General features: G+C 46.5%; 1 protein-coding gene across 4 annotated transcripts in view; it reads left to right on the top strand.

Moving 5' to 3' along the window:
* GRIA1 (glutamate ionotropic receptor AMPA type subunit 1) overlaps window positions 1–17322 on the top strand; it is a 569614-nt gene that overhangs the window by 353556 nt on the left and 198736 nt on the right. For all 4 annotated transcript variants that reach the window (XM_085617656.1, XM_085617654.1, XM_085617655.1 and 1 more), the window contains exons 6-9: window positions 1853–2014; window positions 4501–4668; window positions 6479–6583; window positions 16279–16389. In XM_085617656.1, coding sequence (XP_085473782.1) covers window positions 1853–2014; window positions 4501–4668; window positions 6479–6583; window positions 16279–16389 — 546 coding nt within the window. The remainder of the gene's footprint in view (window positions 1–1852; window positions 2015–4500; window positions 4669–6478; window positions 6584–16278; window positions 16390–17322) is intronic.

Below are 17322 nucleotides of genomic sequence, written 5' to 3'. Positions count from 1 at the left end.
GCACTGTGCTAGTGACTTATTCAGCACTATGGTCAGTGGCACTGTGCTATTGACATAGTCAGAGGCACTGTGCTAGGGACATATTCAGCACTTTAGTCAGAGAGCGCTGGTGAGAATCAGCAGTACATTCGGAGGCACTATGCTAGTGAAACCTTCAGTGACATTTAGTGCAGCTCTGGCAGAAGAAAAGTTACTGTCGAAAGACGTGGCACAAAGGACAGAGGCAGTTCTCACTGTAATAGTGAAAGGTCTCAGCACCACGGACAGTGGCGACGGCAGTGATGATTGACCAAGTTAGTGCCGGGGCAGAGGCAGCTGAGAAGTAAGACTAGGACCAGAGGAAGCTGTCACTTTGCCAGTAAATCGTAAGCACCGCGGGCACAGGTGCCGGTTTGTGGTGAACTGATCAGTACTTCCGCGTGTGATGCCTGAGGCTGTACCACTGCAATATTTGGTCCTGTCAAAATAGAGGTCTGTCTCTCTATTCGTGAAAATCTAGTAGCCTGGAGAGAGAGCTGTGCTGGTCTTTGGCAAACTAAAATGCTTAGAGCAGTGTGTATGTGTTGATAATCAGCACGTGGCACACCGCAGAGCAGCGTTCCAGTCGTAGTGCCCTGACTTTAGCTCATTACGGTGTGTAATTTTTTAATTAACAGGTGCTCGTTATGTGCTACATAAAGTTCAGCGTCTAAACCCCCCTATCCCTGTAGCACGCTGCAGGCCACTGTCCCCTGGTAGAAACGTGGGTTTGCCAGTTGTGTGGTGTGCTCTGCCTGTGTAGTGCTGGTGCTTTGTCAACCTTTAAAGACACAATTGTGGATCGGCTTCCTGAGGGTGACACGCTGTACTACGGTGATGACGTGACACGCTGTTCTTTATGATGTGTTTGACATTCACGCTGCAGAGAAGCAGTGATTTGCTCGGGTGCAGAGGTGTGTCTGTGGATTACGGTCACGTTAATGGAATATTTCGAATGGCATGCTTAATCCTTTCCACATTACCGGGCAGGGTCCCTCTGGGAATTCACTGGATTTAGCGCGCTGCATTGCCGTAGTCCTGTAATGTTTCTCTGGGCCTGGACTCTGTAATGATATGGCATGATTGCGGTACTCATGCCGCACACAACAGTGCAGGACATGCCTGCTGAAATGTTTCTATGATATCTCTGCGTGTTTTGCATAGATCACTCTATCACTGTATGCCAATGCTGTGTGTTTGACACTTTATAGTGGAGTAATGATGTGGTGCGTGTGTGTGTTTGTTGCACCGCACTGGTGTGGGACTGGCACACGACAAGGCTACACGCCTCTGCTGAGTCCTACGTGTTCACCACACAAAGTGCAGGTTTCACATTGTAAGTGCATGTGTTTACCACTGTATAGTGCAGTCCTTCTGTAGCACGTCTGTGTGTTTGGAATACTACACTGCAGTCGTTCTGTGATAAACCTGTGTTCGGACGCTGCAGTGCAGTCATTTACTGGTAATGCTGTGTGTTTGATTTACTACTCTCCAGTCAGCTTGTGATAAAGCTGTATTTTAGAACACTGCACTGCAGTAATTCCATGGCAGTGCTGCGGGCTTGACATACTGAAGTCATGCTGTGATAGCCCTGTGTTTGGCACGCTGCCCTGCAGTGATTCCATGGTAGTGCAGTGATGTTGGCACACTAGAGATTAGCATTCCTGTATTTTGGACGCCCTTGGCAGTGAGGTCTGAGCTTCTGGCTGGTTCTCTATGCCCAGACTGGTTAATGGGATGCTTAAGCCTTGTCCATGAGCGGGTCATGCCGTGCTAGGGCTGTGCGCTGCTGTTTGTCGCTCGCGCCTGACATCCCATGATTCATTCTCGCCAGGGCTTCATGGACATTGACTTGCAGAAGTTTAAGGAGGCCGGCGCCAATGTGACAGGTTTCCAGCTGGTGAATTATACGGATGTGGTGGCGTCACGAATCATCCAGCAGTGGAGGAGTTCAGACGAGAGAGAGCACCCCCGGGGGACCTGGAAGAAACCTAGGGTACGTCTTAGCCACACGCACATGTGTCAACCCACCGAGTGAGCAGGCATCTAGAGGACATGGTCCCAAGGCCGAACAATGTGAACCAGCTCTCACAGGGGGGGCATGATGCAAACATCTGTACAAACACTCACTTAAAGGGACATGTTCCATCATAACTCACACAAGATAGAGTGATAGAGGTCTTTCTGTCATGCACCCGCCAACACAGCACCACACTAACGTATGGCAAAGTAACTATTCCTCTATGCTTCTCAGAACAGAAGACATGTCACATCATCCCAGGACCAACACATCTGAGACACACTCACCTAGAGCGGCATGATCAAAGCTACTCCGGCAACACTCTCTTAGAGGGACATAAGGAACAAAACTGAGCCAACACTCACCCAGAGGGACATGATCCAAATAATAGAGCCAATACTTACCTACAGGGACATGTCACAACATCTCAAGACCAAATAACCTGAGTCAGCACTCAGCTAGAAAGACATGATCGAAACAAATGGGTCAGCACTCACCGTGAGGTACATGGTCCCAAGGCTGAACAATCTGAACCAGCGGTCACCTAGAGAGACATAATCAAACCAAAAGAGTCAACGCTACCCCAGAAAGACATGATCAAACCAACTCAGGCAACACTTTCTTAGAGAGACGTTAACAAAATAACAGAGCCAACACTCATCGTGCGGAAAACATTCCAAGCAAATGAGCCAACACTCACCTAGAGGGACATGATCAAAACAGCTGAGTCAGCACTAGCCTAGATGGACATGGTCAAATGTACTGAGCCAACACTCATGTAGAGGGACATGATCCCAAGAGCTAACGTTCTGAACCACCAGTTACCTAGACGGACATGGTCATAATTGAGCCAACATAACCCTAAATGGACCTGATCAATCCACATGAGCCTATGCTCACTTAGAATGGAATTATCACATGAACAAACTATCTGAACCAGCAGTCACCTAGAGGGGCATGGGCCGAACAACTGAGTCTAAATGAGCCAAACCACAGAGCTAACATTCATCAAGAAAGGCATTATCCAAATAATTAAGCCAGCATTCACCTAGCAGGGCATGATCAAAACAACCAAACCAACATAATCCAATTACCTGAGCCAGCACTCAACTAGAGGGATATAATCCCCAAACCAAGCAACTAAGCCAGAACTCATCTAGAGTGACAGGATCACCCAGTAAACAAACTGAACCAACCCTCCAATGGAGGGACATAGCCAACTCTCCAACAGAGAGAAATAATTCCCAGATTAAACAACTTGAGCAACACCAACTGAGAAGCTCAACAAATGAAAACAACACTTGCCTGGTAGGGTGATACCCGGACTCACAAGCTAAGCCAGCACTTAGTAAGTGAGATAAGACCACAAACACACTGAGCAAAACCCTACCTTTAAGACACAGACCTCAGCAAATAGAACCTGAGTCTGATTGCTAGACCGAAAGAGTGTTGATGGTTCGGCTGCTGCAAAGCTGCACATGAGTGAGCCATGAAAATGTGCTTCCATCAGAATGTGGCCCCATCCATATATACAGACCCCTTGGAAGTGGTACCTATAGTTTATTTACATCTTCAATGCTGTGGCCATGGGCACATGACTTGACCCTTACTCAACCCCGCCCACGCTTTAATACAGTGTCATTCATTCCACATGTATCATGTAGTTTAATGGAGTCCAACTGACTCCCTCACTATCCCTCACCTCACTCTTGTGAATTCACACTCATCCCACCACTAGCGTCATATACCTCAATCTGACATCACTACGGGGGATTACATGTGAACAAGCAGGAGCTCCGATCTGCTTCTGTGGGTTTTTTTTAACTTTCCCAGGCCGCTTGTTGAACTACCACACTCTGGATGGGGACACCCCACCCCCTCTAAGGGAATAAGTAAACAGGTATGCATCAGCCAATCCGGTGCCACCTTCCTGTGTTCTGTACTTGGAGTACCCAACCTGGCTCAGGTTTCACACATTTAGGAAATCCGAAATGAGCAATGCTTTTCCAGTGGGCGGGGCATGGCTGGAAACCAAAAGACGTGCCAGGTTTCCCACTTGGGAGAAGGTGAAGCAAAATGTAAGAGTTCTGTAGCTCTTGCCTGCTCTCAAAATATTTCACCCAATCACTAACTTCGTACACGTCCGTGGAAACGAACTGATTGCTCCATTACCGCACTCCTAAATGTAAATGGGGTGACATGGTTTCCCTTGTATGATTGCCCTTACACACTCATTCTACACATCACCAAAATAATACTCCTCAATTTGCTCTAAATCATTCATTCATGAATTTATATTATTGAACACATACACCTTTAAGCAGCCGCCCTCGTGGCCTCACAGACTAATGGAGTGTCATTCATTCATTCATTACCTGGCAGGCTTTGCACGGCTCGAGGCTCCTGCTGTTTTCTTATTGGTGGTCTGTGTGACATCTTTCTGCACTTCTTTTCGTCTGCAGTATACATCCGCGCTGACCTACGATGGGGTTCGAGTGATGGCCGAGGCCTTTCAAAACCTCCGGAAGCAGCGAATCGACATCTCCCGGCGGGGGAATGCAGGAGACTGTCTCGCCAACCCCGCTGTACCCTGGGGGCAAGGCATCGACATCCAGCGGGCGCTACAACAGGTCAGGACTCCACTGTGCTAGCTGAGCGAGCCCCCACACACTTCTCAGTCAGCCCCTCCCCTGGTGAAGCCAGCCCTTCAAGAGACTTTACAGTTCTGTAACTGTTCCTTTAGAAGTGTCCACAGCCCGCCGATTTGATACTTGTTGCCATGTTCTGTATTCAGAAGACCAACAATTTGCGCCAATGTATTTCAGAAATCCTTCATTAGGGGTCAGCTGACCTGCCAAATGTGCATTTCTTCGCTGCTGCATTAATGGTTTCTTTCAATTGCAGCAGGGGTTATTTTAGACCCTGGTGTGGAGTGATTATTATGATCAGCCTCCATGTAGGCGGACATGCAGGGGTGGCCAGTCATTATGAGAAATGGGGCTCCATCACACCTATTTTCCAAAGCAGGATGAGTGTCTGTCAAGCTGAGCACAGGTCAGTCTCATTTACACTCACCATGTTAGGGTCAGGCATCCAGGCGCTTTACATGCACTAATGTGCAGGTGCCTGGCAGCCAGGCCAAGCGGTATCAAGCTGAAGATTTCACAGCCCAGAGGGCATTGACGTTATCAGCCCAGCAAAGCTCTGTGTGGTCCTCCCTCTCATGATGAGAGGCAGTGTCACCAATAAATTCCCTGCCCCGGGTGATTCTGGTTTAAGCCCTGAAGTGCCTAGGGCTGACTGTCTATCAATGATACCTCATCACATAGTGGGGTGGGGTAAGCAAGTCTCACTGGCCCCATCCCACTATGCAAGTAGTTAGGGAAGGTCCTTCTCCCACTGGCTGACCCATGACAGAGTCAGCCAATGAGTGGAGGAGGCGGGTTCTTCTTTTATTCCCATCCTTCTGCAAAGCCTCCAGGGCCTTCCACTGCCTTCAAACTTTCCTCGCACACCACCAACTGGTCCTGTGCCGCAACAGCCGCAGCCTGGTAAGTGCTTTTTGAATGTTTGTGTGTGTGTGTGTCTATGTTTGAATGTATGTGTATTTATGTGCGTGTTGATGGGTGTGTGCAAGTGTGTGCGTGTCTGTGCTTGTGAATAGGGTGGGAGTGAGTGTGGCTGTGGATGGTTGGGAGTGAGTATGTGTTTGTGAGAGGATGGGAGAAAGTGGGTGTGCACGTGTGTACCCGCCTGTGTCTGCCCACTATTAGCAGAAATTATGAGCTGCCGGTCAACAAACGACTATGCTGGACTGTCCACCGATACAGATTGTTGTGATTCCTGAACTGGAAGGAGTCTGCAGGGGCAGCACTCCTCAAAAGGATACCCTACATCATAAGCCTTGATTAACAGTTTAAATGCACCTACATAGCATGGTACATGTTTTGATTAAATACTTGCACTGCCTTGGATCCTGCTTTTTACGAGAGCTGTTGTCTCTTTAAGTCCTGCAGAGGAGTACCAGTACTGTCATTACCAGTGCACGAGAGGGTGCAGAGATAAGGATGTGCTTCCACTACCATATAAAAGTCTGTGCAGACTTTCAAAGAAGTGCTGGTGCAGTCCATTTAAGGTGGCCTAGAACCCTGCTGAGAAGCACCTGTCTCTTTAAGAGTGACTGCACTTCTCAAGCTAAGTCCTTGTACTGTACCTTTAAGTGTCCTATCAGTCATGAAGTGCGGCACTTGCACTGGTCTTTTACATAGTTTAAGGATCCACCAGGGAAGGGTCTGCACTTCACACTCAAGGTTACACAGCCCTGTAGAGAAGTGCAAGGGGTGTTTCTTTGGGATGCTGGGAGATCTGCTAATGTGAAGCTGGCGGTGGCGCCACGCCTGCGGTATGCCCGCATATTCAATAGGTGTTTCTTTTTAACAGGTACGCTTCGAAGGGCTGACAGGAAACATCCAGTTCAATGAGAAAGGGCGTCGGACAAATTACACCCTGCATGTGATCGAACTGAAGCATGAAGGCATCCGGAAGGTAAGATGTGACATTGGATAAACTCAGTCATCCATATGTCATGACACACAATCACATTCTTCTGGAGTACATTAAACACCTCCTACCTCCAGGCCCCCCCAACACTGGACTGAATCCATATTTAAACAATGTAATACCTCCTACCACCACTAGGGGAGCACATATTAATGTATGGCAATCAGGCTTCCCACCACTTGAGGAAGCTTATTCGGATTATTCCTACCAACCACTAGAAAGAGAGCTTTATAACTTTTTGTAGCTCATCCTTAAACTATTAGCCGGAGCTCTTGGTAACTCCCTGCACTCAAACTAAGCACTCTTAAAGAGTGCATATTGTGAATGAGTATGCCATCGTTTTGTTGAAATACAAACTCCACCTCTTTAAAATATATCCTCAAATTACCAGGAAGAACTCCATTTATCACCCCTTTTTGCAAATATCTTGTTTCTCCACTAGGAAAATCTTAGCTTGAAGCCCTTTCCCTACAAACACCACCTCTCACCACTACAACTGGTGGAGAATTTGACCCTACATGCAAACCTCACTTTGCCTCATCCCATCAGAAAACACCCTGCAAATCATAGGTTTGTAGAACTTGCAGGGTCTGGGGAAAGATCCCATTTTTTTTCTTTTAAACTTATAGACTCAGATTGATTGCATTTAAGTTGGCAATATTCATGTTTCAGGCTAACTGTATGTATGTTGTCCAGTCTTTGTGCGGTGTTTAAATGAATAAATAAATACACTTCTTGTGTATTTTATGTATATATACATATGTGCTTGTGTGTCTGTGCATGTGTGTGTGTGTTCAACTCCTGCCACACACGGCCAAATGTCATGCACGTCAGCTGTGGTCCTTCTCCAGTATGAACAATCCAGCCCAAACTGCCACACCAAGTCTCCTCTGAAAGAGAATGCAAGCAACCACAGACTAGTTTTGGCCAATTTAGACCACGCCAGCACAGTACATTTGGAGTCTTGTGGCATGGTGACCACAAAACCCATGTCTGTGCATACCTGTTGCTCTTAGAACTTCATACTGAGGAAGCAAAGATGAGAAGTGGAGTGCTTGAATTCATCATAATTACTCTGGGCTGCAATCCAGTCCATTGTCTTTTACCCACTGTGCCATCTCAGACAGGAAGCCGCTATATGCAAATTATCCTTGGAACAGGAGCAAGGCTAATTGAAATGGTCCCCAAATGTTCTCAGAAGTCCACAGATTATTTTCAGGCACAAAATATTCAACCCATAGCCCGTAGTACCGTGACCATAGAAACCTGAGGAGGAACCACCACAGGTCCACAAGTTTTACAGAAAATGCACAGATACACTAGACATTACTCAGATAATGTGCATTGCATGCGCATATACACACACTACACACAACTCGGGCAGAGATATTCAGATAAAGAATACATACACCAATATAACATGTAGACACGGCACACACACACACACATATTCACTTGTACACTAGGTGCATCAGTGACTCTGTACAAAGGTCAGTACACTTATTCATGAACACACATACATAGCAATCCATATAGGTACTGTAGATAGGCTACACATACATTAATTCACTAAATATACCACAAATTCAACTGGCAAACAGACACTAATAATGCAGGAAAAACCGAACTACTGGACTGATGCACAGATACAACACAGATAATACACACAGTGACATAACACTTACAAACAGATGAATCACGCAGAAACACACACCAACTCACCAGATGCATGGCACCTTTTCCCAACAAACACCCATACACATAGGTTCATTATTCTCACTTAACACCTGCATTAATAAACAGCGACAGTTATATCATGCATACTCCATAACCAGTGGCATATCTTATAAGTGTACCTTGCACAATATGGAATGGCATAACACTTGCACACATACCAACCCCACAAACACATAGACAAACTCACACGATTTACCATCACCAAACGCACCTATGTGCACAGATTCAATACATCCACTAAATACTTACAATAATGCACAGAAAGAGATGTATGTCCATGGACACTGGACCTATGCATATACAAGGATAACATTATGCTGCAGAGTAGACTACATTATGCTGCAAGAAAAGGCAGATGATGTGGCGCAATGTGGAACATTTTGTGATCATATTGCCTCATTATTTTGTCGTTTTTACTCGTTAACACTATCTGATCAAAGGTTTCACCTCATTAGTACCAGTTGAACATCCAAATACAGCAGTAAGTTAATGAAAAGTGACCGTAAATTTTTGCGAAGGGCCTTCCACTGTGGGGCAACACATGCCACATTTTTTAAACTTTTGATCCGTTTGAGCTACAGACATTTTTTTTGCTAAAATGTGCAGGTTATGTAGCAGATTATAGATTATGTGGCAAAAGCAGCACATCCACAATCATGCGGAAAGTGCTGCCGCCGCAGAATCACAGAACTACAGTGGTCCTGGGAATACCACACACACATCCATAACCAGTGACATACCCCAGTGTGTAAATGCGCCTACTTCTGTTATTTGTGGGTAAATGGAAGGCTGTGGTTTGATCCCCTGCTATATCACCCTGTCCTGAATATGTGGAAGTCATTCAAATGCATCCCACTGAGTAGTTCTGCTGTGGCAAATATTCACACCAGAAAGCCACTGCACAGCTGTCACACGTGTGACAGAAAATATTATTTTACGTATTTGAAGTAGTCGCAGTAATGTGCTGATAATGACAATATAATTAGTAGTGTCACGCACAAACGCATCACATCCACACGGAATAAGCCGATCCATACGTTCAAATACTTCATGGAAAATCTATAACTCCGCGTTTTGCGTGGTTCATTTCTCATCCACTTGCGGTTTCGAAGGCACCAGGAACCCATGCGGTTATTTCGGTCTGTGCTGACTGGGATCTTGACGGGTGTCAGCTCGCCCTAGTCCCCTGCCCTCCTGACAAGCCCCAAGAGCCCTCTGGCCATGTTATCTGTGCTCTCGTCGGCTCCCAGGCGGACACGCTAACCTCAGATGAAGGGTGCTGTCTGCACAATAAGGTTTTCAGAGACAGTCAGGACAGGAGCACTGATACTGCGCGACTGTCTGGGCAGACGAGCTGTCCGCGGAGCTCGAGCAGCGAGGCCATGGTGACCCCCGTGCTGAGCTGCTGGGGCCTCCATTCTCGGACCAGAGAGTCGAGCAGCAGAGCTACCGGCAGCTTCATCACTGTACAAGACATGCTATCAGCAGAGCTACCGGGACATCTGTTCCAGGACAAGGGACTCAAACAACAGAGTTACCGGCAGCTTCATCGCTGTACAAGACATGCTATCAGCAGAGCTACCGGGACCCCCGTACCAGAGCCATAGGCTCTGCCAGCAGAGCTACCATTATTATCATCCTAACTCCAGGGGCGGCTGGTGACATTTGAAAGTGGTGTGGCGTAAAATGATTGACGTAGTGAATTGTGGATTCCCAAACTCAGGCACTTGGGTCTCTGCCTCAGCCATGCCCCACACTATCATGGTGTTTCACGGGTTGGTGTTACAGTACCAGTGGATCCATCACTGCAAGGCCTCTTTAGTTATGATTGAAGTGACTAAGGGATAGTGACACCATATACAAAGACAAGGATGCTACTTCTGCCCACCAGTCCTGTTTTACGTCTAAACACAAACTCATCTCAATCTCCATGGAGCTATTTATTCAGCACGAAGATCTCAGAGGCGCAGGTCTGCCATCGCCATTTCCCTGTCTATTTAGAAATTCCCCAACGTCCCCAGTAGAAGAAAACTCCCAGTGAACATCCTACACACTGCCATATTCACGTGCCAGGTAATTGGCCATCAGGGTTCCCTTTCCTAAAAATGAAATGCCATCAGTATTAATACCGACATATGCCAGGGTACTTCATATATTTCCCAGCCCGCACCACTTACTTGGCGGATGGTGACAGAGCGCAGACTGGCTGAGTTTGGAAAATAAACTCAGGAGGGCTGTGGTAAGCATACACTACGACTGGTCCCAAAGTCCCTCTGAGGACTCCTCCCCCACCCCCAACTCCCCGGGGGCAACACGTGGGCTCCCATTCCGAGAACATCTTCATGGCATTCCTACAGCATCAGGCCGCGTAACATCTCAAGTACCTACACAGAGTGCAGAAGATCACACAAGGCGTTCACAAAGGTTGCACCGGAGGGGTTTGATGCTATGCTAGCGCCTAGCGCACACACTAAAGAAGGGTACCAGAGCACATCATATGATGTTTAGAACACACAGGGACATAAGCATCAGACAGTGCCATTACAATACGCATAGGACTGTAAACCACCACACAGCATAATATAACGTACAGTACCGTCTGTCATAATATGAATCACATGATTACACAGCGTAGCTAGCATAGCATAACTCGCGGTGTCATGACATATTACAAAGCATAAGATGGTATAGCTAATATGCCAAAACGTGACACAACCCACCTTGCCATGATATAAGAGCAGCAGAGCATAATGCGTATACCGTGCAATGGTATACAGTATAGTATATCAGAGCATACATGCTATGCTATAACATAGCTTAACACAAGAAACATGATACCGTCACATATTACACAACAATATAAGACGCCGGGTGTCTGAGTCCACCTGGAGAGCGGAGACAGGTCAGAGCCCTTTCCACACCCTCACACTCGGAGTCAAAGTTGACTGAAGTACTCCCTGCCTCCCACGCCTTCCACCCGGCTTCTTTTTCACAGAATGCGCAGCGCTGCTACATGTTCAATATCAGTCGCGGCTCGTGGGGGGGGGTCGCGCACGGGGGGGAAATGAATATTTAATAAATAAAAAAAACTTACCTCACAGCCGGTCCACGCCACCTCGCTCTCAGACCTCTGATCCCCTGGGCGCCTTCGACCAGTAACGGTACTGGAAGAGGGGCCTGCCAACCCCTCTCAGTCGGCAGCGCCAGGATTGGCTGAGGGCACAGCTTACGCTACGCCCGCCGCCTGCCCATTAGGAGACCGAGGGGCTCCTAATGGGCATGCGCAAGGCAGTAAAATCACAAGTACGCATGACTGGGCACGGAGTAAAAATTAATCTCCATGCCCACTAATGCGCACTTGTGCTGCCTTTCCCTGGCTTGTGACAATGCATGTCAGTCAACATGACGCCGGACCGCCCACGGTCCGACGTCATGCTGACTGACATGCATTGTCAGTTAGTTCTCCCCCACCCTCGGCGTCTCTGAACTTAAGTAAACTAAGTTCAGAGACACCGAGGGAGCTGCGGGCACGGGCGGGTGCGCGGGCGGGGGGGCTACGCCCCAACGCCCCAATGGACGATCCGCGCCTACCTAACTCAAAAGGGTCTGCCAGCAGAGCTACCTTTATTATCATCCTAACTTACCAGGCTGTGCCAGCAGAGCTACCACTATTATCATCCTAACTCAAATAGCTCCGCCAGAGGAGCTACCACTATTATCATCCCAACGCTAGAGACTGTGCCAGCAGAGCTACCACTAGTCTCATTCCAGTGCAGGAGGCTCTGCCAGCAGAGCTACCACTATTATCATTGCAGCAAGAGGCTGTGCTAGCAGAGATACATCTATTATCATCTTAACTCAAGAAGTTGAGCCAGCAGAGCTACCACTATTATCATCCCAGCACCAAAGGCTGTGCTAGCAGAGTTACCACTATAATCATCCCAGAACCAGAGGCTGTGCTAGCAGAGCTACCACTATTATTAACCACGTGCAAGAATCTGTGCCAGCAGAGTTACCACAGTTATCATTAGGCCCAGGTGAAATTTCAGTTATGCTGGTGTAATTTGTCTAATTTCTGGCATTTTGCATACAAGCATAATTGGGGATGTTTGGTTAAAACATCCTATCGCTGGAGCACTAGAGCAATGTGAATGGATGGCCTACATCTCCTATAGGATAACATTGGGGGACCACATTACATTTAATAAGTGATAACCCTCAATTGGGAGCAGGTAGGAATATTGAGTTTGGTGTCTAAAGAATTGTAATATAAAACCGTTCTTAATGGTAAAGCTGGATTTAAAGTCACAGTTCTAAAAATGACACTTTTAGAAAGTTGGTATTTTCTTGTCCCAAACATTTGGTGCCTGCAGCCTCTATCCTGGGTCACATGACTTAGTGTAGATGTCAGTTGGTCTTTGTGTATTACTCCCAGACAGTGATACAAAGGGGGAATAGCTGTTATCAGGGTGGGCCATCTCTGTCAGGATAAGGGGGAAGAGCTGTCACCTAATACACTGGCAAATCACAAAGACTCTGCATCACACACTCACAAAAGGTTTCACACCAGTCTTTTGTGCCCCCAGACAAGCTAGGGCCACGTCATGGAAGAAGGAATCCCAGTCACCTTTGGGGATGGAAAACTCCAGAAGCTTTTCCCACTTCAAAGCTGGCACCAGGTAAAATAGTGGGACCCTCAGGCCCAACTCTTCAGATCACTTCTGGACCTGTGTGACTCTGCCAGGAGTCAGGACTGCTCACTTGTGAAGCTTCCCTGCTGCCCAAATTCTGGTTTGCTAACCACGGACTGCTTTGCTGTGTAAGGCCTGCTGTTGCTACACCAGGCTTGTTCTGCTGCTGTGAGATGCCCTGCTGAACCCAGCCTACCTGGGTCGACTCCAAGGAATCTCCAAGGGTCAGTCGACTGATCCCCTTTTAAAGCAACAGGGTCATAACAGGCTTCTTTGACACTGATGCAACTTCATGCAGCTTCAACCAGGATGACGCAGCCATCATTGACTCCAGCACAATGCAGCTCGTCTTTAATGCCAATGCATCTCAGCACATGTCCTCGCAAGCCCTGGCAGCTTCTTCTATGCCGACGCAGCCTGACACCAGCCAGGCATCATGCATCTTGTCCCCTGTACCGATCCATTGCAGCTCAAGCTTCCATTAACAGCTCCTCAACTCAACTGCTACTCAATGCATCTCGCTGCCAGATCTCACATCAAAACCTCACGTGATGGCACCTTGACGCTGGCCACATAGCTCAACACCAGGACCTCATACATCGACACCCAGGCTGCAAGTTACTTTTCAGCAGCCTGAACACAGTCCTGTATCCAGACCTCAGTCCATCATGGTGGGCCTGAACTTGTGGCTTGGACCCAGTCTAAAACGACCAGATAACCGCAGTTGGCGCTTTTGCTTCTTTTAGTGCTTGGTTTCTACAAAACCTTTAAAATTGCATATCTCATGTTTTAATCATAAGATTTTTGTTGTTTTAGTGTCAAATAATTTGTTAAATGTTACTCTATTCTAAATTGGTGTGAGAAGTTTTGTGTTTGGTGTGTTTTCACTTTATTACTGCTTGAAATGCTGCATATAAACTTTACACATTGCCTCTAAATTAAGCCTGCCTGCTCCAGGCCAAGCTAAAAGAGGGCTATGCACAGGTTAATTTGAGGTTTGTTTGTGTTCCACCCTGATAAGAATTGTGTTTGTGGTTTCACCCCCTCAACCAGTAACCCAATTTTCTACATGTCCACACCTTGCCACTAGTGAGACTGTCAGGCTCTCCGTACTTTCTTTAAAGATGTGAAAACTTTACAATGGTAAAGGGCAGATTGTACATAAAGGACAGCAGCCCTATCCAGACTGCTCCCAACTTAATACTAGATTATCTGGGCCATCAAGGGCCAACAATAGCCTGCTGCTGCGGAGGCTTCTAGAATGAGGGGTGATAGTTTGAGGAGACACTCATGTCAGTCTTCCTTTGGTTGAAACTGGTACCCTGCAAGTCAGGGGACCAAACGAAGTGCATCTACCTCCTGTATAGAGGTGCTGTGTCCCCTGACTGTAAAGTGCCACTCTTTACAGTACAAAAACCCAAGCCAGTAGGCAAAGCAGGTTTTCAAAAGTCTTCAATGAGAGGGGAGAGGAGAAAGGTTTCTACATCGGCTCAAGTGACAAAGAAAGCATCTACAACTTGAGAAAGACAGTCCTAGGAATAGTTCTTCAGTATGGCATAAACATCAAGTTTCTGCTGAGGAAAAAGCAATCGGAAGTAAGGTTGTTACTTGGAATTACTGACATCACATGGTACAGCAATTGCAAAGTGAAGGATTGCTGCAGAATTATGGGAAATCCCCCTTAAGACTCTCGAACTGTAACAATGGGAATGGGAGTTTCTGCTTCAATGATCACAGTGTTTCCCTCATCCTGGGACTCTTTCCGCATGCATTTTTGCGAGGTTTTTCCTGTTGAAATGCGGGTGGTGAAAAAAATCAGAAGTGTGTGCTTCCCACACAATTTGTATTCCAGATCTGGTTGGTGGCTCCTGTTACTGGTCGAATTAAGATTTCCCAGATTCTCTGAACAAGAGCCTGGGCATCACTGTAGAAGTCCATGAGCCACGTCCGATCGGCACCACATAATTCAGACCATTGACCAGATGTATTGCCCTGTAGGGACCTGAACCTTGCTCCCAGGTGGATCCTGGCAGTTGTTCCAGTCTCCCCCATATTATGACACAGACATATTTGTAAAATGTTCTTGACTAGATCATCTACTGCTGAATTCTGCCTCATGCTATGTCATTTGAGGTCAGATGTACAAAGCCATTTTGTAGTTGCAAAGCCTACAGTTCGCAAAATCACAGGGTTTGAGACTGCAACATGGATTTGTGTTATGTTTTAAACCCATTTCACAATTCGGTAGGCAGTGGTCTAAGAGATGACTGCCAACTCTCAAACAAACTTAAAAAAGTAAAAAGGTTTTTTTTTTTTTTTGGCTGCAGCCTTGTTTCCTTAAAGAAAAATGGGCTGCATCAAAAACTGTTCACTTTAGGCAAATGTGATCACGGACATGGGGGACTGATGACCCCACCAAGCCACCATCCCTGTGATGGCATCCAATAGCGGTTAATCGCAATTTGCATCAATACTTATGAGCTAAGTTGAATTGCTACCCGCTATGGTTCGCAATTCTGTGAACCGACCTGTTAGTCCATAGGACGCTTAAAAAAATATATTTTCCATTTGTAAAAAGTCAGCATTCAATTTGCAACCACTTTTTGTGAATGGAAATTTCATACTTTAGGCTCTTCATGTTTTTTGCTGAATTTATCAGCCTTTGGAGTGCTTCTTTAATTTCCAAAATAACTATGAGATGTGTTGGTTATTTACCTGGGCCTCCCACCTCCCCTGTAGATTAGCTTTGCGCATGAACTGCCCCAGAGAATTGAGAAAGGCTGCGTTTTGGAAGTTCTTGTAACCTCGCTGTGCCAGCAACATTTTTGGGAAGCATTCCGTATAAAATGCATAACACAGAACGTGAACTTCAAACCAGAACAAACGAGTTTCTTATTTCCGAATCATAGCCACAATGTATAGGTTGACCTTATAAAATTCACGTTTCTCTCTCTGGACGTTGTTAAACCCTACTACCTTGATCCCACACTCACTGGATCATACCTGAATAATATATTTGTCTGCATTTCCGGTGTTTCCTGCTGCACACGGCGAACATCCCTGGCTTTCTGTGTCTGTGTGTGGCAGTGGTTTGGGGTGAATGTCAATTTCATCGAGACCCTGTAATGTGAAGCTCCCTTCCCGATGTCTCTTCGGGTTTGAAAGGCTAGCCTTCCTTTAGGCCCCATCAGGAAGGGCCCGATCGGGTGTAGCTCTGAGGGTTCACTCTTTTCTGTTGTCTCTTGCAAACAGATCGCCTACTGGAACGAAGACGACAAACTGGTGCCGTCCACGACGGATTCACAGGCTGGGAACGACTCCATGGGACTCCAGAACCGGACATACATCGTGACCACCATCATAGTGAGTTACACTGTGGGACTTTCATGGGAATCATGTCATTACCTAGAAACCGCTTTTGCGTCCGTTTGCGGGCGAAAAGCGGCGATAATTTTATAGCCTAATTAGCAAGGTCACGCTATCGCGTGAAACCTTGCATTAGCGTCCAGATTCTTAACGCTCAGCTTTGCATCTCTAATGAGATGCAAAGTGGGCGTTCCTGACATGACTGGAGAAATGATCAAGCCCCACGCAATGAAGCATAGCGGCAAGAAAAGTAGCGATAACCCCTGTTATCGATACTTTCCTTACGCCTGCTTCAGGACTGACTTAACCATGATATCCTATGGAAGGTGGATATCATGGCTAAGTATGTGAGGCCCTATCATCAAGCTAACGCCAAGCTTCGTGAGATTATCGCTGGGTTTCCAGCGATAATCTCACATTTGGCAGTTAGCGCTAGGATTTTTATCGCTTTTGAGATAAGCGTTGCTAATAGTACGCTATCTCAGCGATAAAAATCCACGTTAGCCGGCGATAACTATCCTAGCGCTAAGTGCGCTTAGAGATAATTATCGCCGGTTGTTGTTGATATGCCCCCAAATTACTCATAATGGGCCATATTATCAAGCACGGCGTTAAAATGATCGCCGCTTTAGCGGCAGAAAACTGCCGCTAAAGCGGCGATAGTGGGCTTGATAATATGCCCGTGAGTATTCCAATAGAAGCCCATGTTGACACCAGAACATGGGTTTCTTTTGGAATTCTCAAGTGCATATTATCAAGCCCATTATTGCCGCTTTAGCTGCAGTTTTCTGCTGCTAAAGGGGCGATAATTTAACGCCGTTTCTTGATAATATGCCCCGATTTGTTTTACTTTCAGATCACTAAAAAGGAAAATAATAGTGTCGATATTTTTAATTATTTGTTCAAAAAAGAAAATTACCTTTAAATTAA

This window comes from Triturus cristatus, chromosome 7 (assembly GCF_964204655.1).
Source record: "Triturus cristatus chromosome 7, aTriCri1.1, whole genome shotgun sequence".
NCBI classification, from domain to species: domain Eukaryota; kingdom Metazoa; phylum Chordata; class Amphibia; order Caudata; family Salamandridae; genus Triturus; species Triturus cristatus.
This window is presented reverse-complemented; position numbering and strand designations above follow the sequence as displayed.